This window comes from Nomascus leucogenys, chromosome X (genome assembly GCF_006542625.1).
Source record: "Nomascus leucogenys isolate Asia chromosome X, Asia_NLE_v1, whole genome shotgun sequence".
Lineage (NCBI taxonomy): Eukaryota > Metazoa > Chordata > Mammalia > Primates > Hylobatidae > Nomascus > Nomascus leucogenys.
The window spans coordinates 50,271,303-50,298,540 of NC_044406.1; the positions used below are offsets into that span (position 1 = coordinate 50,271,303).

General features: G+C 38.3%; 1 protein-coding gene across 6 annotated transcripts in view; it reads right to left on the reverse strand.

Moving 5' to 3' along the window:
* USP9X (ubiquitin specific peptidase 9 X-linked) overlaps positions 1–27,238 on the reverse strand; it is a 149,346-nt gene that overhangs the window by 55,271 nt on the left and 66,837 nt on the right. For 4 of the 6 annotated variants that reach the window (XM_030807577.1, XM_030807576.1, XM_030807582.1 and 1 more), the window contains 8 exons: positions 26,221–26,369; positions 16,075–16,162; positions 12,815–13,157; positions 11,447–11,542; positions 10,809–11,020; positions 8,826–9,066; positions 8,440–8,589; positions 7,174–7,294 (listed from right to left, as the gene is read on the reverse strand). In XM_030807577.1, coding sequence (XP_030663437.1) covers positions 7,174–7,294; positions 8,440–8,589; positions 8,826–9,066; positions 10,809–11,020; positions 11,447–11,542; positions 12,815–13,157; positions 16,075–16,162; positions 26,221–26,369 — 1,400 coding nt within the window. The remainder of the gene's footprint in view (positions 1–7,173; positions 7,295–8,439; positions 8,590–8,825; positions 9,067–10,808; positions 11,021–11,446; positions 11,543–12,814; positions 13,158–16,074; positions 16,163–26,220; positions 26,370–27,238) is intronic. The other 2 variants (XM_030807580.1, XM_030807578.1) reach the window with 1 other exon arrangement.

Consider the following 27,238-nt stretch of genomic DNA (forward strand, 5'->3'; position numbering starts at 1 on the left):
GGAAATGTTTCATGTCATTAGTGTGGGCAAGGACTTTTTGGCTAAGACTTCAAAAGCACAGGCAACAAACACAGAAACAGACAAACGAAATTACATTAAACTAAAAAACTTCTACCCAACAAAGGAAACAAGACCACAAAAAGACAAATCTACAGAATTGGAGAAAATATTTGCAAACTATGCATCTGACAAGCGGTTAATATCCAGAATATATAAGGAACTCAACAGCAAAAAGTCCGATTTTTAAAATGGGCAAAAGACTTGAATAGATATTTCTCAAAAGAAGACATCCAAATGGCCAACATGTACATGAAAGCACACTCAACATAACTAATCATTAAGGAAATGCAAATCCAAACCACAATGAGGTATCACCTTACCACAATTAGAATGAAATAAGGATGACTTGGCAGGGGCACTGTGGTTCACACCTGTAATCCTAGCACTTTGGTAGGCCGAGGCGGGTGGATCACCTGAGGTCAAGCATTCGAGACCAGCCTGGCCAACATGGTGAAACCTCATCTGTACTAAAAATATAAAAATTAGCCAGGCATGGTGGCAGGTGCCTGTAATCACAGGTATTCGGGAGGCTGAGGCAGGAGAATCACTTGAACCCAGGAGGAGAGGGTGCAGTGAGCCAAGATCAAGCCACTGGACTCCAGCATGGACAACAGAGCAAAATCTCAGCCTCAAAAAAAAAAAAAAAAAAAAAAAAGACTTAAACCTCAGATTTTGATTTCTAAATACCCTTCCTTCTAAAAAACTCTGGAATGGCAGATTCCAGAGCTGGGGCAGAGGAAATACTATAGAAAAGCTTGAAACATCTTCTCATACCAGAAAGTAAAATAAACTACAATAAAGTACCTTAAAAAAATTGAGGTTGTACGTCTGGATCTAACCTATAGGGGCTTCCACTGACCATATCTAGGACAATTGAGCATCAAAATAACCATTATAATGGTTATAACCCAATGAATAAAATAAATCTGTAAGAATGATCATATATGACAAATATAAAGGGGAGAAAATAAAGCACTACCTTATAGAATGTCAACTAATAAATGTAGAAAGGATGACAAAGTTAAAACAAAATTACCATTTTGCAACCATCATAGTAAAAACATTTAGGCAACAATCACAATAGATGATAAAACAAATGTTTGATGAGGAAAAAGTTAGTTACAAAGTCTCAAAGCATCTCCCTACACAAGAAAAAATATTAACTTTAGAGGAGAAACCTGGCAGCTATCAACTAAGTGATGTGGGTTAATGTCACCAAGGACACAGTGACATGTGTCTCTCAATGTGATGCTCTTAGACACATCAACATACAAGTAGTATTCTGTCAAATGTACAACCTCCATATAATCATCAGAACAGATAAGACCCAATGAGAGACATTCAGTGCAACTGACATGTGCTATTCAAAAACAAAGTCACAAAAGACAAAGACTGAGGAACTATTCCAGATTAAAGACAACTAAAAGAGATACCGAATAATTATGCAATGTATGAACCTGGATTAGATCCTCAACCAGAAAACATTGTTATAAAGTCCAATACTGGGGAAAGTGTCAAAATATGAAAATGGTCTGTAGGTTAGATGATATTACTGTATATGCTAAATTTTTTTATTTTGAATAATACTATGTTAATGTAAGTGAGAACATCCTTGTTTTTAGAAGACATATACTAAGCTATTTAGGGACAAAAAGATATTGTCTACAACTTGCTCTCCAAATGTTAGGAAAAAAAAAAATCACAGAATGCCATCACTACGGCAAACTGTTAATTACTGAATTTGGGAGCTATCTGTATTCTTTGTAAACAGTTTGAAATTATTTTAATATAAAAAGCTAGTTAAAAAAAACAACTCAAGGACAGTAAAAGATGATGCTGGAAAAAGAAGAAAACATAGTATCCATCAGTAATAGCCTAGAGAGAAATAATTACAGTCTGTTATGCTATAGCACATTTCTATAACCCCAATTAGCTCACAATCAATTGGCAAATATAATGATGTCAGTATAATGCATAAGGTGAGTTTGTTCATGTGTGATTTCTTCCAGGCAACAGTAGCCAGAACAGCAGAACTGTTAATCTTCAACAAAAAAATAAAAATGAGCAAAGCAAAAAGCCCCCTCAGCTTGGTAGATGTGTAAGCAGAAGCCTGTTTCTTTTTAAAGGAAAATTTAAAGTGAATACTTGCATCAAGGGCTCATCTTGTGAGATACAATCCTATACTAGACTTTCATGGACCTTGGCAGGTTCTACTTCCCCGTGTGCCTATCTTAATGGTAGCCTATCCATCTCAAAGCTCCACTCTTTTGCACTTTATCTCAGCAATGTCAAGTCAGCATTTCCTCTGTATTGGTTTTGTGTCTTTTTACTATCTCCTGAGGAAGCCTTCAGCCACACTGAAGTACCTGCCTGGACTGTCCAAATTATCTCTGAGGATACTAATTATCATTTTGTGAGTGCTCTAATTAAACTATGTGCAAGTTTTAAAGGTAGTCCTATGTTGGGAATTACAGACCATGAAGGAGGAGGAGGGAGCCCAACAAGTGGGTGGAGCTCAGCATAAAGATTCAACTCAAGCAGAGCGAGGAGTGTCCCTGGGGTGGAGACCCAACATTCAGAGATGAGTCCTTCTGCATTCAAAGAAAGGGTGGGGGGTGCTGGAGATAACTGATTAAATAGGAAAATAAGTGAGAGGTAACAGAAGCCAGGTTTTTCACCATCAGAAAAGAGTGTTTGGCCAGGCGTGGTGGCTCACGCCTGTAATCCCAGCTACTGGGAGGCTGAGGCAGGAGAATCCCTTAAACCAGGGAGGCGGAGGTTGCAGTAAGCCGAGATCGTGTCACTGCACTCCAGCCTGGATGACAGGGCGAGACTGCCTCAAAAAAAAAAAAAAAAAAAAAAAAAAAAAAAAAAAAAATTACAAATATGGAAAGGGAGAAAACTAGAATGAAATTGTGATAGGCTGGAATGGGAGGAAGTCGTGTGATCCCATGGTTTTGTAAAAACACACACACATATATATATATTCGTGTGTGTGTGTGTGTATATATAGTAATAGACTTAAATGTGGATACACATACATACATTCCTTAGTTCTAACTGCTTAGAGAGCCAGGGAGCAACAATACATCAATAGCAATGAGTGCAATAAATGTCCAGATCTTGGTTTCTAAATACCATTCTCCAGGAAAATAAATCAAGCAGGCCTCCTTGGAGAAACAGCCAATTCCAGGACTGGGGCAGAGAGGGTACAGGATGTTAATCTGGAACTTTTTTTTTTTTTTTTTTTTGAGACAGGGTCTTGTTCTGTTGCCCAGGCTGGAGTACACTGGCATGATCATATAGCTCAATGCAGTCTCCATCTCCCAGGCTCAAGTGATCCTCCCAACTCAGCCTCCCAAGTAGCTGGGACTACAGGTGCACATCACCACACCTGGCTAATTTTTGAAATTTTTAATAGAAATGAGGTCTAGCTATGTTGCCCAGGCTGGTCATGAATCCTGAGCTCCAGTGATCCTCCTGCCTCACCCTCCCAAAGTGTTAGGATTATAGGCGTGAGCCACTGCACCTGACCTAATCTGAAACATCGTGAGCCAAAGAGCATACAAGTGCTGAAAGAATAATGGGAACATACTAAAGTAACACAGAGCAGCCAGAAAGGACTCCCACTGGCCAAACTAGAGATCATTTCAGCATCAAGATAAATCATAGTAACAGATTATAACTCCTTGACCATGATTTCATACAGATATAAATGAATGAAAAGCCTGATGAGGAACAGTATAAATATTTTCAAAGTACCTCTGCACAAAATACGTTTTTTGTTTTTTTTTTTTTCCAGACGGAATCTTGCTGTCGCCCAGGCTGGAGTGCAGTGGCATGATCTCCGCTCAATGCAATCTCTGCCTCCCAGGTCCAAGCGATTCTCCAGCCTCAGCCTCCCGAGTAGCTGGGATTACAGGTGCACGCTAACATGCCCGGCTAATTTTTGTATTTTCAGTAGAGACGGGGTTATGCCATATTGGCCAGGCTGGTCTCAAACTCCTGGCCTCAAGCGATCTGCCCACCTCGGCCTCCCAAAGTGATGGGATAATAGGCATGAGTCACTGTGCCTGGCCCAAAATACTTTCAAAGGGAAGGGTAATTTTACAGTGGTGAAGCAAGGAAAAAACTCAAGTGATCACAGTGATCATCGTCAGTAATGGGAAAAATTGAAATTACATACTATCTGACCAGATGCATTGAGAAGAACAGAACACCGCTTCTGTGGTATTTCTGCCAAAGATGCATAACCTGAATATAATCATGATAAAACAAATCTAAACTGAAGGATATTCTATAATTAACTGGCCTGTAATCTTTTTTTTTTTTTTTTGAGACGGAGTCTTGCTCTGTCGCCCAGGCTGGAGTGCAGTGGCGCAATCTCGGCTCACTGCAAGCTCCGCCTCCCGGGTTCACGCCATTCTCCTGCCTCAGCCTCTCCGAGTAGCTGGGACTACAGGCGCCCACCACCACGCCCGGCTAATTTTTTGTATTTTTAGTAGAGACGGGGTTTCACCGTGGTCTCGATCTCCTGACCTCGTGATCCACCCGCCTCGGCCTCCCAAAGTGCTGGGATTACAAGCGTGAGCCACTGCGCCTGGCCGGCCTGTAATCTTTTAAGAGTCAAGGTCATGAAGGTCAAAGACAGTATGAGGAACTTTTCAGAAGGAAACTAAAGAGATACATTAACTAAATGCAATACAGTTATTCCCTGGTATCCATGGGGGGTGGGGGTGCAGGGATAGTTTCAGGATCCACCCTCCCAATACCAAAATCCAGGGATGCTCAAATCCCTTATATAAAATTATGTGGAATTTGCATACAACCTATGCACATCTTCCTGTATAAATTATCTCCAGATTACAGTCACGTGTTGCATATGTTCTGAGAAATGCATCATTAAGCGATTTCATCATTGTGTGAACATCATAGAGTGTGTTTACAACAAATCTGGATGATACAGCCTACAACACATCTAGGTTATATATGGTATAGCCTATTGCTCCTAGGCTATAAACCCATACAAGCATGTTACTGTACTGAATACTGTAGGCAATTACAACACAATGGTAAGTATTTGTGTATTTAAACATAGAAAGGGTACAGTAAAAATATGGTATTATAATTTTATAGAACCACCATTGTATATGTGGTCTATCACTGACTGAAACGTCATTATCCGGTGCCTAACTGTACTTATAACACCCAATACAATGCTTACCCATAGCTTCATTCGTGTGGATTCAACACAGTACTCAGCATGTGGCAAATTCAAGTTTTGCTTTTTGGAACTTTGAACAATGTTTTTTCCCCCAAACATTTTTGATCCACAGTTGGTTGAATCCATAGATCCAGAACCCATGTATATGGAGGGCTGACTATATCTGAGTTTGAACTATATCTTTTTGTTGTGAAGGAGATGACTGAAAACACTCAATAGGGTCTGCTAAGTAAATGGCAGTAATGAATCGACATTAACTTCCTGGTATAGATGGCTTAATTTTGCTTATACAGACAAATATCCTTGTTTGTAGGGAAAGTATTTGGTGGGCGATGGGACTACAAAAACCAGTAAATTACTCTCAAGTGTTCTTGAATTAGACTAATTTCTCTGTAAGATTGTAAATATTTCCAAAAAATACATTTAAAAAATTTTTACATTGTATAGGCTTGAATGATCTGCCCAAACTCTACTTTTTCCCCAAAAGCCCTACTATTTTTAGTGCATAATTTTGCCGAACATTAGGTTTTAAAGGAACACATATATTAGAACAGAAACACAAGAATGTGTTAGTGAAAAATAAAATCCTGTGTATGGAAAAGGATCACTAAGGAGAGAAAGGTCTTGAAATTTTAACACTAGAGTATTTGGAGGGGAAAAGCCAACAAAAGAGCTGGAAAAGGTTAAAGAAGCCACCCTAAAGGTGGAATAAGATTAAAGAGAGAAGGGAAGAGAGAAAAGGTAAAATCAGATCTAGTAGATTCACCATCACACTTAGACATTTCAAAGACACACAAGATGCAAAATGCTGGTGAGAAAACTATCAAAGAATACAAATCTCTCTCAACTGAGCAAATCTCCAGGCCCACAGGTGACGCACCACAAAACAGACCTAATGCTAAGGCACATCATAATATTTCAAAATGTAAGGATAAAACCAAAACTTCCAGAAACGAAGGTCACATGCAAAGGAATAGAAACCAAGAGGACTGTGGTCTTCTCATCAGCAATGCCACCAGCTAGAAGGAATGTATTTTCAAACCTAGGATTCTATACACAAACCATTAATCAAATGTGACAGTTTGCCTACATTCAGATAAAAAATATCTCAAAAAAAAGTATGTGGGAAGAATAAGTGATAGGTGTACAATCAGGAAAATAAAAGGGAAATTATTAAATCCAGGATAAAAGTTGTCAGTAATCTAGAGAACTACATTTCACACAATCTTGGAAACGTAAATGTTGAATCTGGATTTAAGCAAATACTGGGAGGATGTGGGGGTATGTAACAGTTAAGTTTTCATCTACACAGCAGAAAATCAGTATGTATCTGTAAGTAACAAAGAAATAGCTGTATGAGGACACTCCAGACATAATGGTACATATATATACTAAAGTGAGAAGTTGAAAGTGGTTGTTTTTAAGGATAAAAAAGGAACAATACCGCAGATGACACATGACCCATATTATAGTCCAGGTATAGGCAAACATTTTCTGTAAAGGGCCAGGAAAGTTAAGTAGTTTAGGCTTGTGAACCATACGGCCTCCGCCACAACCCCTGAGCTGTGCTGTTTTAAGACAAAAGCAGTCATGTAGACAGAATGTAAACAAATGAGCCTGGTTTTGATCATGGACACTAAAATTTAAACTTCATATAATTTCCATGTATCACAAAATATTATTATTCTAGATTTTTTTTGTAGCCACTTAAAAATATAGCTCTTGGGATGCACAAAAACAAGCAGGGGGCTTGATGTGGCTTGTGGGCTGTCATCTGTCAACTCTTGTTGTAGTCTATACCAAAAAGCATGGACCATTTAGAAATAGAATTTGCTAATATACTCCTTTATTGTCCAGCAAATACTTGATCACCATTTAAAAATTCTTACCTGGAGGCATAAGTTTCATAAGTACTCTTGCTCCATCTCTAAGGGGTGGCATATTTAGGCTGCTACCTAAGTCTGCAACTTGCCAAAGAAAAGAGATGTATCTGGGATGCAGTGACATTATCTAGAATATAAAATACACAAAATAATTACCTCTGAATTATTTATTCCCGTTTTATAAAAGCCCCCCTAAGTTTCTCTGTGCTAATCCCTATACTTTTACTTATGAAATTTCTACTCTTTGAAATAGTCTGACTTTCCCATCTTTTAATCCCTACAAATCCTTAATAGTGCAGATCAAATACATCATCAAGTCACTTCTAGTCATTTTTTTGTGATAGCTCCTCTCCTGTTCTATTAAACCATTTCTCTCATATATACAATTTAGACTCCGGACATAACAAAAGGCTGCCATGCCCACTACGAAATTCTTAATCCAGTTGTTACAGAGAGCCAAATCCTCCTGACACTGGAGTGGCTGCTATTATTGTAACCATTAAAATTTCTGTGGGGAGGGGCGAAAGGAGAGCTTAAAAAAGGTTTCTTTGGCTATATGTTACTGACAATCTGATAAAGATTACAGGCATTTTCCTACATAGTTCTTGTTTTCATTTATTTATATTTTTAGAGATGGGGTCTCACTCTTGACCAGGCTAGAGCATAATGGCACAATCACAGCTCAATGCAGCCTAGAACTCCTGGGCTCAAGCAATCCTCCTGCCTCATAGCCTCCCAAGTAGCTGGAATTACAGGTGTGAGCCACCATGCCCAGTTCATATATAGTTCTAAAAGAACTATCCGTTTTGTGGTATAAATTTTAGAAAGTGATACAGCTGACTCTTGAACAACACAAGTTTGAACCGCACAGGTCCACTTACATGCAAGACTTTTTTCCCAATCAAATGTGGACAGAAAATTCAGTATTTCCAGGAAGCAAAACCCAAGTATATGGAAGGCTAACTTTTTGTATACCTGGATGCACAGGGTCATCTGCAGCATTTTGGGTATATGCAGAGGTCCTGGAACCAATTCTCCACATATACGAGGGATGACTGTTTTCCTCTAAATTTATACATCCAATAGTGTTATAATTAAGCTCTAATTGGTTAATTTTATATAAAAGTAACAATACTATACCTATGGGGAAATTATGTTTTAAATTCCAACTGTGTTAAAATTACCTTTTAGAGAGATCCATTCTGAAGTTGGTGGTTAACTGCATAGTTTTTAATGCCTTACATACAGTAGTTCAAAACTGTATCTACTCACCACTCCAGGCAAACAGCTTTCCACTTCTGGATTGGGACCATCACTGTAATGATTACCATGGTTTCCAGGAGATCCAGTGGAGGAATCAGAAGAGCTATCAGGGCTTGAAGGCATATTGGAACTTATCTGTGTAAGTTTGGCTGTAATAAGCTGAAAATGATATACTATGTTAACATCAAAAACAAGGAAAAATACTTACACAAAACACAAAACTTAGTGATATACCAACCAAAAAATCCAAAAGACTATATGCTATACTTTAATGCTATAACTCTAACACCTAACACAGAGTCCCAAACATAACAAATGCTCAATTAGTATTTACTGATTAAACCATAGTCTCTGGTTTGATTTTATTAAAAAATCTGTTAACTATACATACATACCGATTTATCTTTTAAGTTTAATTGTCCAATCAACTTTCTGTCATCTGCAGGATCTATCAGCTCACCGCCCACAAAGAGCTCAATTTTTGTATGGGCTACGTTGGCTTTAATACGATTGAGAATACATCGTCGTACTGAACCAATTGTATCATTTGTATGAGACCATACCTCCAAGTCATCAACCTGTCTGCCCTGGTTTGGAAATCGAACTACAAAAGAGAGGTGTTTACCGCGGAATGCTCTGGGGGGAAAAAGAAAGACAGACATCATCATATTCAGCAGACTCTGAAATTTTGTTGCCAAGAAAATAATGCTGGCGATTTAACACTGAGTATTTTCTTATTAAACAAGAGGATGTGAATTAAAGATGCTTAATACAGCCTGAGAATCCCTTATATGAAATGTCTGGGACCAGACAAATTTTGGATTTCTTGGATTAGGGATACTCAACCTGTATTATTTTCAGTATCTTGAAAATAAGGCCGGGCATGGTGCCTCATGCCTGTAATCCCAGCCCTTTGGGAGGCCGAGGCAGGTGGATCACTTGAGGTCAGTAGTTCGAGATCAGCCTGGCCAATATGGTGAAACTCCATCTCTACTAAAAATACAGAAAATAAGCCAGGCTTGGTGGTGGGCGCCTGTAATCCCAGCTACTTGGGAGGCTGAGGCTGGAGAATCGCTTGAACCTGGGAGGCAGAGGTTGCAGTGATCCGAGACTGCACCACTGCACTCCAGCCTGGGCAACAAGAGTGAAATGCAAAAGAAAAAAAAACATTGCTCCTTTTAACTACAAATATAAATAATATTTAAAAACATAATCATATTCTATTGTTGTTAGTCTTCTATCTATGGTTGCAGAAAATGAGGTGTCTACTGAAAAGAAATTAAAACCAAGATATAATGCTTATTTTTATGCTGTCAAAGCCCAACTCACTAAGACTATTTTTAAATGTAAAAGGTTGGCTGGACGCAGTGGCTCACGCCTGTAATCCTACCACTTTGGGAGGCCAAGCAAAAAAGATCCCTTGAGCCCAGGAGTTCAAGACCAGCCTGGACAACATAGGTAGACCTTGTATTAATAAAAAAAAAATTCAAAAAAAGAAGGTAGAGTTTACCTTTTACATTTAAAAGGTCGTTTTACATTTTGTTAAAAGAATCAACAAAAATGCCACAATGCACTTTATTTTTTTTCTGGAAAAAAGCCTTCGTATCAAAATTCACTCCAAAATGCTATTTATATTGGTATAGTACCTTTTTTTAAAGTAAAATACAAAATAAAAATCATCTTCAAGAAGCAACTGTATATAATTTCATGGTTAATAAAACTCTTTAAAAAAAAATGATGGCACTGACTATACAAAACATCCCAAAACTATAAACACCATTTGAAAATATTTGTTATATGCCATGCAAGGCAGCTTTTAAGAGCTCTTTACAGGCCAGGCACTGTAGCTCACGCCTATAATCCCAGCACTTTGGGAGGCCAAAGCAGGAGGATTTGCTTGAGCGTAGGAGTTTGAAACCAGTCTGGGCAATGTAGTGAAACCCCACCTCCATAAAAAGTCAAAAAAAATTAGCCAGGTGTGGTAGCCTGTGCCTGTAGCCCCAGCTACCTGGGAGGCTGAGGTGGGAAGGTCACTTGAGCCCACAGTGAGCCATGATCACACCCCGGCATTCCAGCCGGGGTGACAGAGTAAGACCTTGTCTCAAAATAAACAAAAACACTTCAACTGCAAAATATCACTGCAACACTTAAAAGACAAAAAGAAAACTAGAAAACAACTTAAGAATGCCTCACCCAAAAAACCAAAACAAAACCAGATGGGAGAGTGGGGGAGGTTATTAAAAAAAATTATATGAAATGAAAATGTTTTTAATGGGCAAAGACAACAATTTTCAAACAAGAAAAATTTCTGGTCTCCTTTTACCAAATGGCTAGGAAAATATCAATTAAGAACACCAATAGATCAGTTATTCACAAACCTCGACATAGGGAGAATTGTTCTTTCCTCATGATAATCACTGTCACATTCATTTATATATTCCCTTAAAACAGTTAATACTCGAACCATTCGAACAGCTTCCTGTCTTGCACAATTAACACTGTCTTTGTCACCATCCAAAACACACAATGTGTCATAGGAAGCCTTCAGACGATCAAAACAAGACTGAATGAAGTCTTCATGGATCACCACCTACAAATATCAGGCCAAATAAACACAGTTAAAATTGCTTTAAAATGTAAAAACCAAATATTAATCCAATTAAAGATGGCAATGGCTAATTTAATTGTAGCATTCAATTAACAGTCATATTTAAGTAGAGAATCCATATAATACTAAAATGTATGTTTATTAAAAGGAAGCTAGCATTACCTAAGTTAACAAATATAAATTAGTCAAAAGTGAACTTCAGGATTAGGTGTTAGCATCAAAATGAATTCACATAGACTTTCTTTGCCATTTCAACATATAATAAACAGTTACATTAAAAATAACCCAATCACTTCAAGACAACTATCAAGGCAAGATTCATTTAGATACTATTTTTTCTCTTTTGTGTAAGAGAAATGTGGGCTGAAAGAATTATATATGGAAGTTTTAATGCACATCAATCCTCACCTGATTGACTTGTAGTCTTGGACCAAGGTTTGTGTATATCTCTTTGAGGAGATCTATAGCTCTGCTGGCAATATCATCATTACTCTGAATCACGACCTGGTTTCAAAATAATAAAAGTATTCATCCCTTTCAACATATATTTTTGTTGGGTATTTAAATTCAAACCATATTCTCAGTTATCTTAAACACACTATTCAATGATTTAATGGTAAGCTGACTTTGATAATCAAGTAAAATTAAGTGAGAAGCACAGACCAAAAGAAAGGGTAATAAATGCAAAATGAAAGTCTCTGAATAATTTGTTTAAGAATTAAGGGTACATTTTTGTAATAATAAAATATGCTTTGACCACTATTATTTAACCCTATAATATCTTGATAACCAAGTCAGACACTCAAGAAGAAATTCAAATTAGTTGACAGGAAATAAGAGATTACATGAAACACAGTTTAGCATAAAGGACTACTCTACCCCCAGTTTCTATAAATCTTTATCACTCATCTAATTACATTAGTGGTTTCCAAACTATGTTCAGAACCTTAGGGGACTTTGAGTAAGTGTTTCAGCGTTGGCCCCTATAAAAGGGTTGGGGAGGGGAAAGGGGGTAAGCATGGGGAGATCAAGTAAGAAAACATATTTTCCTTGTTCAATTCAGTTTACATTTTGTAGTGTGGTGCAAATTCTGATTTTTAAGATGTGTTTCTGCTGTTAAAACAATGTTGAAAACCACATACTTAATTAAAAGCTTTTAAATACTCAAATGCCTCAGTAAACATCTTTATCTATGGTTTGCAGGAAAATATTTGAGACATCCAAACAATATAAACTGCTGTGGAACAGGTCAGATTAAAGATAGGAATAATATACTAGTACTATAAAGACAGAAAGATTAGCCTTAAAAAGATAGTATTTTATTCCCCTAGGTATTTAAAAATATCACAAGGTGAACAGTGCCAAGAAAGCATACACTCATAATCTATACTAAAGACAAGTCCTCTCTTCTGTCCTCTATTTTAGTGTTAAACATTGAAGAGGAGGAAACAGATCGACACTGAATGAAAAATCGGGAAGGAACATTAATATCCACGGGTGAGGAATGAAAGATTTGTATGTTTAGTGCACAACTATGGAATAACACAGATATTAAGCTAAGACAAAAGGAACATCAGTGGCAGGAGGAGGGAGAGGAAGAGAGAAGAAAAAGCCCACTGACAAGTGATATCATAAAAATGAACAATTACTAACTACACCAAATTCCTGAGACAAACATCAGAGAAAAATACACAATTTATATGCAAAATTACAATTCCTTATGTATATGAAAAAGTACATCAGACACCATTTACAGAATTCCTACTTTTGACTTACCCTCCAAAGGTAATCTAATCCTATTAACTCCAAGTCATCCATCATATAGGCTCTCCTTTTTGCTACTAGTTTTCCTTCTCGACAATTCACAGCTTTGAAGAATCGCTCAAAACACTTCATTCCATTTTCAGTTAACAGAGAAGGATCAAGCTGAAGCACATTACTTTCAAAGAAGTCCTTATTAATATCAGGATCTAAGTCTGGTTCATCCCCCATCAATTTGGAATACCACTTAAAACAGGCTTCACGATCACAAAGGTAAACTGCATTCTCAGCTAAGCATTTCCATATTTGTTTTGCCTGAGGAGCACATAGCCACAGCTGGCCATCCTTCAATAAAAATCTTGAAAAAACATAAAAAATTGGCAATCAGATTTATGTAATTTTTATCCTGAAAGGCAATCTGTATTACCTATAAAATACATTTATCACCATTATATTTTAACTATAGATAAAAAGATATTCATTCTTTCAAAATAACCTATTTCTCTACTTTTATCTGGTACCGAAAAAAAAATCCCCACTAGATATTAATTCAACAAGCACACACTGAACACCCACTTTGTGCCTGAAATGCAGCTAGCTGAATTATGAATAAAGGATTCATTCCCTGAACTTTTAACCATTTAGTCTTTGAAACCAGACTTTTGGAAAGAAGCATGTTTAGTAGCTTGAGTTAAAAATAAAAGACTTAGGCTGGGCACAGTAACTCATGCCTGTAATGCCAGCACTTTGGGAGGCTGAGGTAGGCGGAATCACCTGAGGTCAGGAGTTTGTGACCAGCCTGGCCAACATGGCGAAACCCCATCTTGACTAAAAATATATAAAAATTAGCCGGGTGTGGTGGCTCGTGTCCGTAGTCCCAGCTACTGGGGAAACTAAGGCATGAGAATCAATTGAACCTGGGAGGCGGAGGTTGCAGTGAGCCAAGACTGTGCCACTGCACTACAGCCTGGGTGAGACCCTGTCTCCAACAACAACAACAACAACAACAAAAAAGACTTAGCATCCTGCTTATATGGCATCATTGAAAAATGAGGTATTCAATCAAGTGACTTTCACAAATAACTAATCCATCAATATTTATGAGTTAAAACTGCTTAAATTTTCAAAGGTTTTCCATTTTTTTGTTTTTTCTAAAGATGGCATAAACCCTTCTTCAAATGAAAATCCCATTTGGAATCTGAAAAATATTTTAAAAAGTAGAGCTGCTCCAGTTGTTGGGAGAGGAAAAAGAAAGGAAAAATCAGGAAACTTCCTACTGCTTGTTCAGAAATCTTCAGGGAACTTAACTCAGAAGCCCTAAAGCTCCTACGTAAGTCTGAAAAACTACTGGTCTAATAGGAAGAGCACAGACTTAAGTAAAAGAGACCTAGTTGAGTAATGCAATTCCATCATATACCGGCTGTGAGATTTCAAACAAACTACCTTAAGCCATTGGAATCTTGGGTTTCTTACTGATCAAATGGGAGTAACACCTGCTGCACGTGTTGCTTTGGAGTAAATATGAAGTGTCTGGCACAGGCCCAACACACAGCAGGCTTAAGTCAGGTTCCTCTTCCTTGAGTTAGTTGCTATAGCTCACATACAGAGGTACTAACAGAGTAGAAACTACAATAGTTCCTCTGATTCCAAACTTTAAAATGGCAAAAGGGCTTGAAACCACTTTTCTGTTCTAGTAAACCTAAGAGACATATAACACATGCCAATCAGTAACGACTGCTTACTATGGCAGTAACTCTCAATGTGGGGAGGCAAGTACTTCTATCCAAGCGGTTAAAAACAAAACACACAGAAAAAAAAAATGCACTTTAAACAAATGCCAAATTTCTTAAAATTTGGTAGAGGTTTTTCCTCAAAATCATTATATAGCTACTTAAAATTTTCTCCGTAAATAAGCACAGAGTTCAATAAATAGAAATCCATAATTAACATAGCCCAGGACAAAACTCCCCAGAATATGTTATTAAAATAAATGGGGCCAGGCGCGGTTTATTTATACCAGCACTTTGGGGGACCGAGGTGGGCGGATCACGAGGTCAAGAGATAGAGACCATCCTGGCCAACATGGTGAAACCCCGTCTCTACTAAAAATACAAAAATTAGCCGGGCGTGGTGGCGCATGCCTGTAGTCCCAGTTACTCGGGAGGCTGAAGCAGGAGAATTATACCTGGGAGGTGGAGGTTGCAGTGAACTGAGATCTCACCACTGCACTCCAGCCTGGTGACAGAGCGAGACTCCATCTCAAAAAAATAAAATAAGATAAATAAAATAGACTTCATGAAGCAGTGATAATCTGGGCATTTCTGTTAGCACACCTGTAATCTAAAGAAGCTCTTTTGCTACATGTGGTTTTTTGAATTCAAAAAGAACCTCTCATTTAAAAAAAAAAAAAGTTGTTTTTTTTTTTTTTTGAGACAGGGTCTGGAGTGCAGTGGTGCAATCACAGCTCACTGCAACCTCCGCCTCCCAGGTGGAAGTGATCCTCCCACCCCAGCCTCCTGAGTACCCGGGACTACAGGTGAAAACCACCACGCCTGGCTGATTTTTGTATTTTTTTTTAGAGATGGGATTTTGCCATGCTTCCCAGGCTTGTCTTGAACTCCTGGGCTCAAACCATCTGCTTGCCTTGGCCTCCCCAAGTGTTGGGATTACAAGTGTGAGCCACCGTGCCTGACCATCAAAAGTTTTAACAAAGGCACTTTGCACATCTGTAAGTGTATGATCACCAAAAGCTAAATACTGCAGAGAAAATCCAGCCCTAGACTACATTTTATCTTAATAAACCTTTTCCCCTCAAGCCAATCAGAAATGATATTATTAACACATGACTTTAGACTGCCTGTCAGCCATTGTTAGAATAAATGAGGCACCAGAGGACTCCAACCACTCTTTTGACATGCTGGTCTAACAGCCTTTTGCCCCCATTTCCTTAGTGTCTATGATATCAAGTCAGTATAGTCCTCCTTCTGGTTGTGTCAAAATATGGGAATTTGCCCTTTAAAAATAAACATTATTTCCAGCATAAACAGATATGACGAACAGAAGTCAACTCTAAAGGTTAAAATGTGTTCTCTTAAAATATTCCAACAAAGTTAAAACTCAGCGAATCATTTTAAAGTATTTAGTAACAAATACAGGGAAATGTCTTATATGACTTGGGAAAAGGCCACCCAACAAAGACCAAGCCATATAGTCTATTCATTCTGTATTCCTTATCTTTTTCTTAAAGAGAGCAACACTAATTGTATAAAACAAACCTAAGGAAGTTAAGCCGTTCTTGAACTTCTTGAACATGACTATATCTACTTCCCAGCCTCACAGTTTGTGGGTCATAATCTTCATGGTCTGCAAATTAAGAAAAAACCATGCATTATACACGTGGATAACCCAAATCACTGCTTTGACTTCAACCAAAGAAATTAGGCCAGTTAAAATGTCATTAATCCTTTATCATTAAAAGGCAACCTAAATTCTACCAATTGGTGGTTTCTATCCATCTCCTGTTTTCCCCACAAAAATACTTTCCTGTTACATAACCAAAACAAAATAATCTGTTAAATGTGCTATCAAAAATAATTATTCAGCACAACCTCTTCGTGCAACCTTCACACACAATGAAGCAATTCATGATTGCAGCCTAAGACCGACCTAAGTGGTCTATGAACTGATAAGGAAGACAAAATTTTTTTCTTCAATTTCTTACCTGTTATACTGAAAGGTGTTTTCATGAAGAGAAAATTATTTTGGTATAAAAATAAATATTACTAATTTACACCTAAGAAGTGAGGGTAACACAAGATGCTACTCTACATGACCAAGTTATCATACAATTGTCACCATTACCATGTTAATGTCCAGAATGTGTCATCTTCCTTCAGCATTAATTACTCTATTTCCATATCAGATCCCAGACCCTATGGTATGTGCAAGCTATTGTTAAAGATTCTAATTATGTGAGCTCCTTTGGAAATCAGTAATCAAATTCTTCAAAACACTGATGTTTCTTCTCTGAACAAACTCTTGATGTATTACAAAGACAGGACATTCATAATGTCTGGAAACATTTGGTTTTGATGCTTTGGTAAAGAAAAAAGCCCCATATATTACGACCAAATTACTTTCTAATTCCACATATACTGGAATATGCAAACAGGCATAAACACTGTCTACTTTCATGAATGTATATTTCATCAGAGATTGGGACTTAAAGGACTACTTCAAGAGGTTTTCTTAAGAAACTGGAAAGAAAATCAAGTTTTAGCTCATGCCTGTAATCCCAGCAATTTGGGAAGCCCAACCCAGGCAGTAGTATTGCTTCAGGCCAGGAGTTCGAGACCAGCCTGGGGAACATAGCAAGACCCTGTTTCAAAAAAAAAAAAAATTAGCCAGGTGTGGTGGCTGAAGTGAGAAGATGGCTTGAGCCCAGGAGTTCAAGGCTGCAGTGAGCTATGATTGCACCACTGTACTCCAGCCTGGGCAATGTCAAGACCTTGTCTCTTTTAAAAAAAAAAAAAAAAAAAAAAAAGCCGGGGGCCATGGCTCACGCCTGTAATCCTAGCACTTTGGGATGGCAAGGCAGGCAGATTACCTGAGGCCAGGAGTTCGAGACCAGCTTGGCCAACATGGTGAAACCCCGTCTCTACTAAAAATACAAAAATTAGTCGGGCATGGTGGCAGGCGCCTGTAATCCCAGCTACTCTGGAGGCTGAGGCAGGAGAACTGCTTGAACTCGGGAGGCGGACATTGCAGTGAGCCAAGATTGTGCCACTGCACTCCAGCCTGGGTAACAGAACGAGACTCTGTCACACACACACAAAAAAGCAAGAACTCTCTTATACTCTTTACCTGTATTCACCAATTGTTTACATCTTCCTCCATTTGCTTCATTAGTTGCCACACATATAAAAAATACACACATACACGTGTGTGCACAATCTTTGTAAACCATTTGAGAGTTGGACATACGCCCTTTTACCCTTAAATACTTCAATGAGTATTTCCAAATAACAAGAAAACTACATTAGTAAAATACTATCATCATCTAACCCAGGGTTTCCATTATTGACGTTTGGCCAGGTAATCTTCGTTGTACAGGACTGTTCTGTCTAGGACTGCACTATACATTCCAGGCTTCTACCCACCCTTCAACCCCAGTTTAAGACAGCTCCAGACATTGTCAAATAGCCACCTCCACCCCCTCAGAGGAGCACTGATTTAATCCATGGTCCACATTCGAGTTCATCAATTTTCCCAATAAGGTCCTTTTATATCTTTTCTACAAAGCCCAAGATTAAATACACATTGCATTTGGTTCTCATGACTTTTTATTCTTTAATCTGCAGAATTAATCGTCCTTTGTGTTCTCTGACCTTTTTGAAAACTGGAAGCCAATTTTGTTGAAATGTCACTCAATTTGGGCTTCTATGCCACTTCCTCATAATTGTATCAGTCTGAGCATTGTGGCGAGTAACACAGAAGGGAGGCAGGTTTCTCTGCTGTAAAGGTACTATTTTGCTCTTTGTAATTAATAAGTAATTTGTGGAGAGAGACTTTGAGACTATATAACTATTTTGTTAAACTTTTGCCCACTAGTTTTAGCTAACAACCCACCTCCCTTTCTTTGTTTAGGTGCTAACACTTTACTTATGAAGAACTGGGACCCTGCACAAAGAGTAGAACTTTGGAAACACTCAGCTGACAGCTAATCAATAAAATTCAAGAAATAAGATGCCTTTATGCTAAATAGGAATGAAGAGGCCTCTTACTACAGAGAAGCTTCCAAGCTGTCAAGACAAATTTATATATATATATAATTGGTAGTTTCGTAGTAAATATTCAATTCAAAACAAATACCTGGACTTGTTAGCTAGCAGTCAAATGAGGATAATCCACTTTTGACTCATATTGTCTAGGTGGCAAATATCCCACTGAAAACAGCAGGAAGAATTAGATGAGACTAAATTACTCAGGTGTCTATGAAAATAGGTAGGAAGAGGTAGTGAATCATGGCTGAGACTAACATAAATTGGTTCTTCTCATCATAAACAGCAAGTTTTCTAGGGCCCATTTTAGAATTTATTTTAAAAGTTCATTTTTAAGAAAAACATCTTGAGTCATGAAGTACCATAAAATCTATCCATTTAAATACAATTTTTTTAGTAGAGTTGTATAATCATCATCACAATCTAAGTCTACAACATTTTTCCTCACCCCAAGAAGAAACCCTGTACAAACCACCGTCTCCCTTTGTTCTCCCTGCTTAAGTCTGAGGCATTTCATATAAAAATGGAATCATGGCTGAGCACAGTGGCTCATGCCTGCGATCCCAGCACTTTGGGAGGCCGAGGCGGGCTGATCATCTGAGGTCAGGAGTTTGAGACCAGCCTGGCCAACATGGCGAAACCATGTTTCTACTAAAAAAAAATTAGCCGGGCATGGCGGCATGTGCCTGTAATCCCAGGTACTCGGGAGGCTGAGGCACGAGAATCACTTGAACCCAGGAGGCGGAGGTTGCAGTGAGCCGAGTTGGCGCCACTGCACTCCAGCCTGGGCGACAAAGCAAGACTTCATCTCAAAAAAAAAGAAACATGCAGTATGTGGTATTTTTCTGACAGATTTTTTCCCACTTAGCATAATGTTTTCTAAGTTCATTTATGTTGTACAGATTTATGTATACATTTTACTTGGGTATGTAACTGGGAATGGGTAATATGGTAAATTCTACGATTAACATTTTGCAAGGTGGCTGTGCCACTCTACAATCCCACAAGGACTATATGAGCGCTCCAATTTCTCCATAGCCTCATCAACATTTACTGTTGTCTTTTTTTGTCACCCTAGTAGGTATGAAGTAGCATTATCTCACTGTGGTTCTGATTTTCATTCCCCTAATAACTAATAATACTAAGCATCTTTTCAAGTGCTCATTGGCCATTTGTATACCTTCTATGCAGAAATTTCTATTCAGATCCTTTGCATCCATTTTTTTTTTTTTTTTTTTTTTTTTTTTTGAGACGGAGTCTCGCTCTGTCGCCCAGGCTGGAGTGCAGTGGCGCAATCTCGGCTCACTGCAAACTCCACCTCCCGGGCTCACGCCATTCTCCTGCCTCAGCCTGTCCAAGTAGCCGGGACTACAGGCGCCCGCCACCACGCCCGGCTAATTTTTTTTTTGTATTTTTAGTAGAGACGGGGTTTCACCATGGTCTCGATCTCCTGACCTCGTGATCCGCCCACCTCGGCCTCCCAAAGCGCTGGGATTACAAGCGTGAGCCACCGCGCCCGGCCTGCATCCATTTTTTAATTGGGTTGTCTACTTCTTATTCTTGCCTAGTTACCCTGGCTAACGCCTCAAGCAGAATGTTAAATATTAGTGGTTGGAGTGGACATCTTTGTCTCATTCTCGTTCCTAGGGGGAAAGCAACCAGTCTTTTACCATTAATTAGTATGATGTTAGCTGTGGGTTTTTTGGGACAGTCTTGATCAGGTAGAGGAAGTTCCCTTCTATTCCTAGTTTGAGCCTTTTTATATTGAAAAGAGGTTGGATTGGACAAATGCTTTTTCTGCATCTATTAAGATGATATATGCTTTTAGTAGTTTCACTATTGTTGGATGGAGTATTCCATAGATGTCTGTCACGTCTGTGGCCTGTTAGAAACGGGGCCACACAGCAGGAGGTGAGCCCCCCACCCCCCAGTCCGTGGAAAAACTGTCTTCCACAAAACCAGTCCCTGGTGCCAAAAAGGTTGGGGACCGCTGGTTTATAGTATTCAAGTATTTTTTTCCTGCAAATTTGGAACACTCTGTCTGATGTCACTTGTTTTGGGCCTAATTACTTCCTTTAGGATGTCTTGTAAGCCAAGTCTTAGAGCAACAAATTCTCTCAGTCTTTATCTGGGAATATCTTCAGCTTGCCTTCAGATTTTAAAGATTCTGCTGCTGAATGTAAAATTCTTGGTTGTCATGTCTGTCCCCAGCACTTTGAATATGTTGTCCTACTGCCTTCTGGCCTCAATGTTTCTGATGAGAAATCAGCTGTTAATTTTTATTGGGGTTTCCTTGTGCAGGAAAACTCGTTTTTCTCTCACCACCTTCCAATTGTTCTGACTATAATGTGTCTCAGTCTGGGGCTCTTTGCATTTACCCTATTTGCAATTCTTTAAGCTTCTTGTCTTCCATCAAATTAGGGACGTTTGCAGTGACTATGTCTCTGTCACTCTCATTCATCTGGTATTCCCATTACAATTAATGTTGGTCCCCTTCATGGTACCCAGTATTTCCCTGAGATTCTGTTCACTTTTCCTCTGTTCTTCAGATTGCATAATTTCTACTCATCTATCTTCAGGTTCACTGATTCATTCTTCTGCCAGCTCAAATCTATTGTTTAGCCCCTCTTATGAATATTTCATTTTGGTTATTATACTTTTCAAGTACAAAATTTCTATGATTTTTTAAATAAAAAATAATTTCTCTTTACTATCCTCTAATTTAGATTAGACATTGTCATCATACTTTAAAAAATTCTTTAGACATGGTTTTCTTCAGTTCTATGAGCATATTTGTAATTCAAGTCTTTGCTGTCAAGTCTGTCTGCAAAGCCCTCCATTTGGCCTCCTTCAAAGGCAGTCTCTGTGTCAGTCTACAGGTCACATCTTCCCATTTGTTTGCATGCCTCAGTTTTTGTCATCAAAATCTGGACATGTTAGATATACAACAACCTGAATACCAATCTCTCTTCCCCCACCCGTTTGCTTGCTTGTTTAGTGACTGGGCTATGACTATGGGAAATAGAAATATGACTATGGGAAATATGGGCTATGACTATGGGAAATAGTGACTGGGCTATGACTATGGGAAACAGACTTCATAGTCTATTTCCCTCACAGTGCACAGCTTCCGACAGCTCTGCCCAATGTTTTCCTCCTCCTTTTAATCCTTTAGCCTGCCTACCTAGGAGTTGCCCCTGGGTCAGTATAAGTCCCTTATTGGCCAAACAGTGTTTAAGCCTCCTTGACTAGTAGATTTTTACCCTTTACCACTGGATGTCTGTGTGGCTTGGAGGCTGCTATCACACCACTCAAAAAGTTTATGTTTTTGTCCTATGTTCATTCGGAGACTAGTAGCTTGCATGTTCCCTTCTCAATCACTCCAGCAAGGATGCAGCAAGTCTTCCAGACTGCCAGGGATACATCTAATTTTCACGTCTGGCTTCCTAAGAGTTGCCCCTGAGTCAGGGTAGCTTATTATTCACCCAGTGCTCTGTTTGGTCAGAGCTGTATTTAAGTCCACTATACCGGTGAGGCTTTCACCCTTTGCTGATGGATCGACATGAAGCTTGGGGAATGTTTTCAATTTGTCCCGTGTCCACATTTAAGTCCACTGTACCAGTGAGGCTTTCACCCTTTGCTGACGGATCGACATGAAGCTTGGGGAATGTCTTCAATTTGTCCCATGTCCAGTTTTGATTGTTTCTGCTTAGGTGCAACCTAATGCATACACATAGCATTCCTGACCCCCAGGATTGACTGTGATCACAAGAGGGCTTGTCTTGGCCACCTCTTTATCTAGATCTTTCTGTTAAATTTCTGGTTGCTTATCCTGTGACTTGCTGATACCAGTACAAGGGAGCCACAAGCACTCTCCTAATTCTTCACCACCCAAATCTCCAATTGTGATAATACCCTTAGCCACAGCATGGTCTGGTCCAAAGAAAGTTGGTCCCTTCAAGCACAACTGCTGAGCACAGCATCCTCACACCTTCTCTCTCCATCTGGACAGAACATCTATGTTACTGTTCAGGAGATGGAGGGAGGACAGCAGCTAACTTCTCCCAAAATGATATCCCTGCCTTAAGAGCAGGTGCTGGTGTTGGGTGTGTGGGATCAAACTCTGATTTTCTCAGATTGCACTCCCTGACATACAATTTCCACCCTGTGAGCAAGCCAGGTTGGGGATAACCAGAGCCCCAGTATTCTCAGCCTGTCATGCCTTAAGTAAAGCATTTATCCTACAAGTAGGCACTGAATGGGGTAAGGGAGTCTCAGTTTTCTTGGACATGACTGCCTGGAACAGAGCTTCTGCCACATACGACTGAAAAGGATCAGAAATGCCAGTAGCCTGCACCTCACGTGGTCAAACTACAGCCCTAGACTGGCAGCCGTAGGGAAGGAGCCCCTGCTTCTTAGTCACACCTGCCTGGAGTAGAGTTTCCACACAAGAAAGCTGGATCTGAACATGGGAGAACAGAGTAAGTTGTGGCTCAAACGCTACAGACTCTTGCTGTTCTGCAGATTTAATAGATTTTCTTGAGTGTTTTCCAATTTGCTGTACTCCCTTAGGACAATTTTCAGGTACTCTAAATGACTATTGTTTATATTTTTCTCCAGTTAAATGGTTGTTTTGTTAAGGTCTGCTGAACATTTTACTCTGCCATTCCAGACATGAAAATCCTCACCCCCCTGGGTTTATTTTCATCATATACTCTTCATTTGTTAGTTGGCATTTTTGTTTACATGAGTATTTTCATATTTTATTTTCATTACTAATTTTGACCTAATTATGGCCAGTGAAAGCCAACTCCTGTGTCCTTTTGACGTGCAAACATGATCGTTGAGCACTTTCTTACTTTCTGGAATAGGATGGTACTTTCCCTGTTCCAGGCCTGGAAACAGCCGTTTCTCCAAGAAGGAATAAATTGTTCACAAAATGGATAATATTTATTTTTAAACCACAGAGAAGCCACACAGACTTAATAGTACTTCATAGTTGATGTGTAGGAATGAGTCCGAACTGAGAAAATCTAGCACAGGATCTGCATCCTAACATAGCACTGTTGGTGAATGACATTCATAAAGAAATCTTTTTGTGTGGAAAACGTTCCTAAAAACTGTTACTGTTGGATGGAAAAGACCGGGAAGAAGTAACAGAAGGTAACAGTTCTAAGTAAACAGTGCAAAAATCTGACCTACAGTGAAGTTGGGTCGTCCAACTCTATCCAGAAACAAGAAAAAATGGTAAATTAAACTTTCAGTAAGTACTGAAATCAGTAGAATGACTATCCTACCAATGAGTTAAAACTTGAGTGAAAACTAAAAGGTGGTTTATACTTTATTGTATGCATATGAAAAACTTTTAAAGAATAATTTAAGTAAGTACCAGTGTATGAAAACACTTGTAGTGAGAACATGAGTAAATACTGTAGAGAATTTTACTAAGTTCATTCTTTTATCTAAATAATGTTTATGAGGTAAAATCAGCTGATCATGCTTACTGAGGAAATGTTTTTCCCCCAAAAGCTAAAGATGCTAGTGAAGATAAAATACAGGCAGCACAAACCATTGGTAAAATGGTTATCAGAAATTGAGAATATCAGTGAACTGTGGAAGCCTGATGTTATCATGCCAAGTAACCTAATGCCTCATAGCTAACGGGATTCATCTATCACTTTTATTATAGAGGCAAAAACCATAATTTACTTTAGAATTGCAAATTTAGAAATGTTAGTGGATGTTACCACAGAAGTGATTTAACATTGTAAAAAGTTTAATAGAAGAATTTTGCTAGTTTTAAAAATTATTTGCCCCCACCCCCATATTTAAGTATCTCCAGACTCATCAGTATTAATCAAGAGTAGTGTAATAAATTGGAAGAAGAAAAGGTACCAAGGTTAGGAGAAAAAAAAGGTACGATGTTAAAATTCAGAGGAGAATTTACTATGTGCCAGACATTATTCTAGCATAAATAACCTGCCCACAGTCATACAGCTAATATGTTTGGGTCATGTTTCAGACCTAGGCAATCTGACCATGCAGACTCACATCTCTCAGTTTGCAGATATACAGACAACATAAGGAGGAAAAACTGAAGAATGTAATCATTCCTGTGATAACAAAGTTGAGATGAGGCAGTAACTCAAGTAGAATTATACTAAAATGTAGCAGAAAAAACCCTAGTGAGACAGCAGGGTTCCTGACCTCTGGCAATGAAATTAAACACCACATGCAAATGAAGTAAATAAAAATTAGCATTAAAGCACATATAAATAATATGGCTCCACTCTGGGGGAAGGCCCTCCTTGGCAACCATTAGGGCTTTGTACCACCAGGAAGAGATTATAATCATAATATACTAAACCCAAATGCTTGGGTATACTACACATAAACCTCTTTTTTACCTCACTGATTTTGAGTACCTTTGGTATAGAACGTAAATCACATGGCTGTATTGCCTTGATCGTTCTATTATACTGCTTAGAAGGAACCTAGGACTAAAATGCTAAGATCGCTGTCTGTTGCTCATCAGCTGCCTAACACTTAGATTGCTTGTCTAGCTCTACAATCTATTGGCCCCGAGGAGATAAATGGAAGAATAAAGAGTCAACACTATCACTGGGAGTATCAGAAGAGTTGCTTAATTTTTATGTTTATCTGAATTTCATTGGGAAATGTACTAAGTATTAAGCAAAAATCTGGTAATTCATAAGCACCAGGGGATGTTATTCAATAATGTCAAAAGCCTACTCCTCAAATAATGAGTATTATAAATATTCTCATTTTTAACATACACTATGGGCTTCTGCAGATCCTACATAACATGTTAAATGAATGGTAAGCTGAGTAATCAGTATGTTTAACTCTATAACTAACATTGGTAATACAGTATTTTCTTATATACTGCTCTGGAAACAAACTTGAAACAACAAAGTATCAATGGGGAAAGGGGTATGAATTTGTCGTAAGACAGAAGAGGAATAGTATATACTGAGAAGCCATCCCTACACTCTTGCACACACAGACTGACATAACTGTCAGAGGGCAAAAGAGCACTGACACAGGGCTCCACACATGGCAGGCTAAGACTTACAATCAGGATCTGTTGAAATCACAGGAAACTTTATCCTAAACATGTTCAAACAATTTCACGCTTTGAATGCCAATGTAAACATCTAGATTCTTATAGCCAGGCTCTCATCTCTACTCTTATGTTTTTTAAATTCATGGAGTCTTGAAGCACTTACAAAACATAGGCTTGGCATTATAAAAGAACTATAATGTAAGAACAGACTTAGACAAAACAAGTTTCCTTTTAAAAAGCTAAAGGTGGTGGTAAAGGACATAAAGGTTGAAAATGAGTCAAGTACATTCCTAAGAAGTTAGCAATCAATCGTAAAAAAGGCAGGCACAGCTCCCAAAGCAGGGAAGAAAAATCTATTTAACAAAGAGAATGGGGGAAGGCAAGCACTTAGTGAAGACTCTTAAACTGCTGGCCTAGAGTTTAGGATGTCTAAGAGTTGGGAGTAATAGTGGATCTTAAATCCATAAAGGAACATGATTTATATTTCTAAGGTAATTAATGCAAAAAAAGGTCACTGCTATTTCCCATAGTTTATTTTAGCTTACAATACGTACCTCTAGCATACAGTCTCATGCTTTCCATGTAAGTTGCAAGGTTTTCTGCTACCAAAGTAACTAGGGCATGATTGTGTTGAAGTTGATTGATTAAGTCATGGCGATAAAACACATGGGGACTTCGCTGAGTTTGACTGAAACGAGAAGAACTTAACAATATAATTAGGCAATTAAACTCTGTTGTAATCAGAAGAGTTCGTACTATCTAAATTCTTAGCTACTGATGTAAAAACTTAAAAATTATACTTTTGTACATTTACTTCTTTTAATGAAAATATCACAACCAACTTAAACTCTTCAAAAAATAAGACATTTATTAATTATTTTACACAAAAAGCATCCATCAGTATTCTCCAACTTCACCAAATGGGAGTATACCTCAATGACTAATTTCTATACTATAATTGTACCAAAGCACTTATGTTATGTAATTATTCCCAAATTATAAAACAGAAACATTTTTTGCAAGACTAGCATCACAAAGATTATGCTACAGTTGTAAGGAAGAATTTAATCAAAGAAAATGCTCTTAGCATTTTCTTATTAGCTATTTAAGAAAACATCCTGGGACACTCTGTTTGTAGCCAAGTTTGCCCACAGTGTCACCACAAAGTTTTGCTATCTTCATTGAAACCCTAATCTGTTTTGCTACCTTCACTGAAACCAATCAACTTTCACAACCAATCAACTTTCACATCCTAGTTTAGGGGAGACGAGGCCACTGTTCTTGGGAGAGTATGTGAACTACTGTGTCTACTTCGAAAGATAAAAGCATTCATTTGAGAAAGGCCGAAATATGTACAATGAGCCAAATATACTCAAAATATGCCCCTCAAATATTATTGTTAATGAGATATATGTCTCAATTTCTTACAGTGTTTATAGCTTTTCCAATTTGCTAATTTTTTCTAGCCTTGGAGAAAAAAGTGAGACAAGTCAACTGTTTAAATAGACATAAACATGACCTTTTCTATTTCTGTCTGAGGTATAATCATAGTAATCTAGAGCTGTAAAGGAT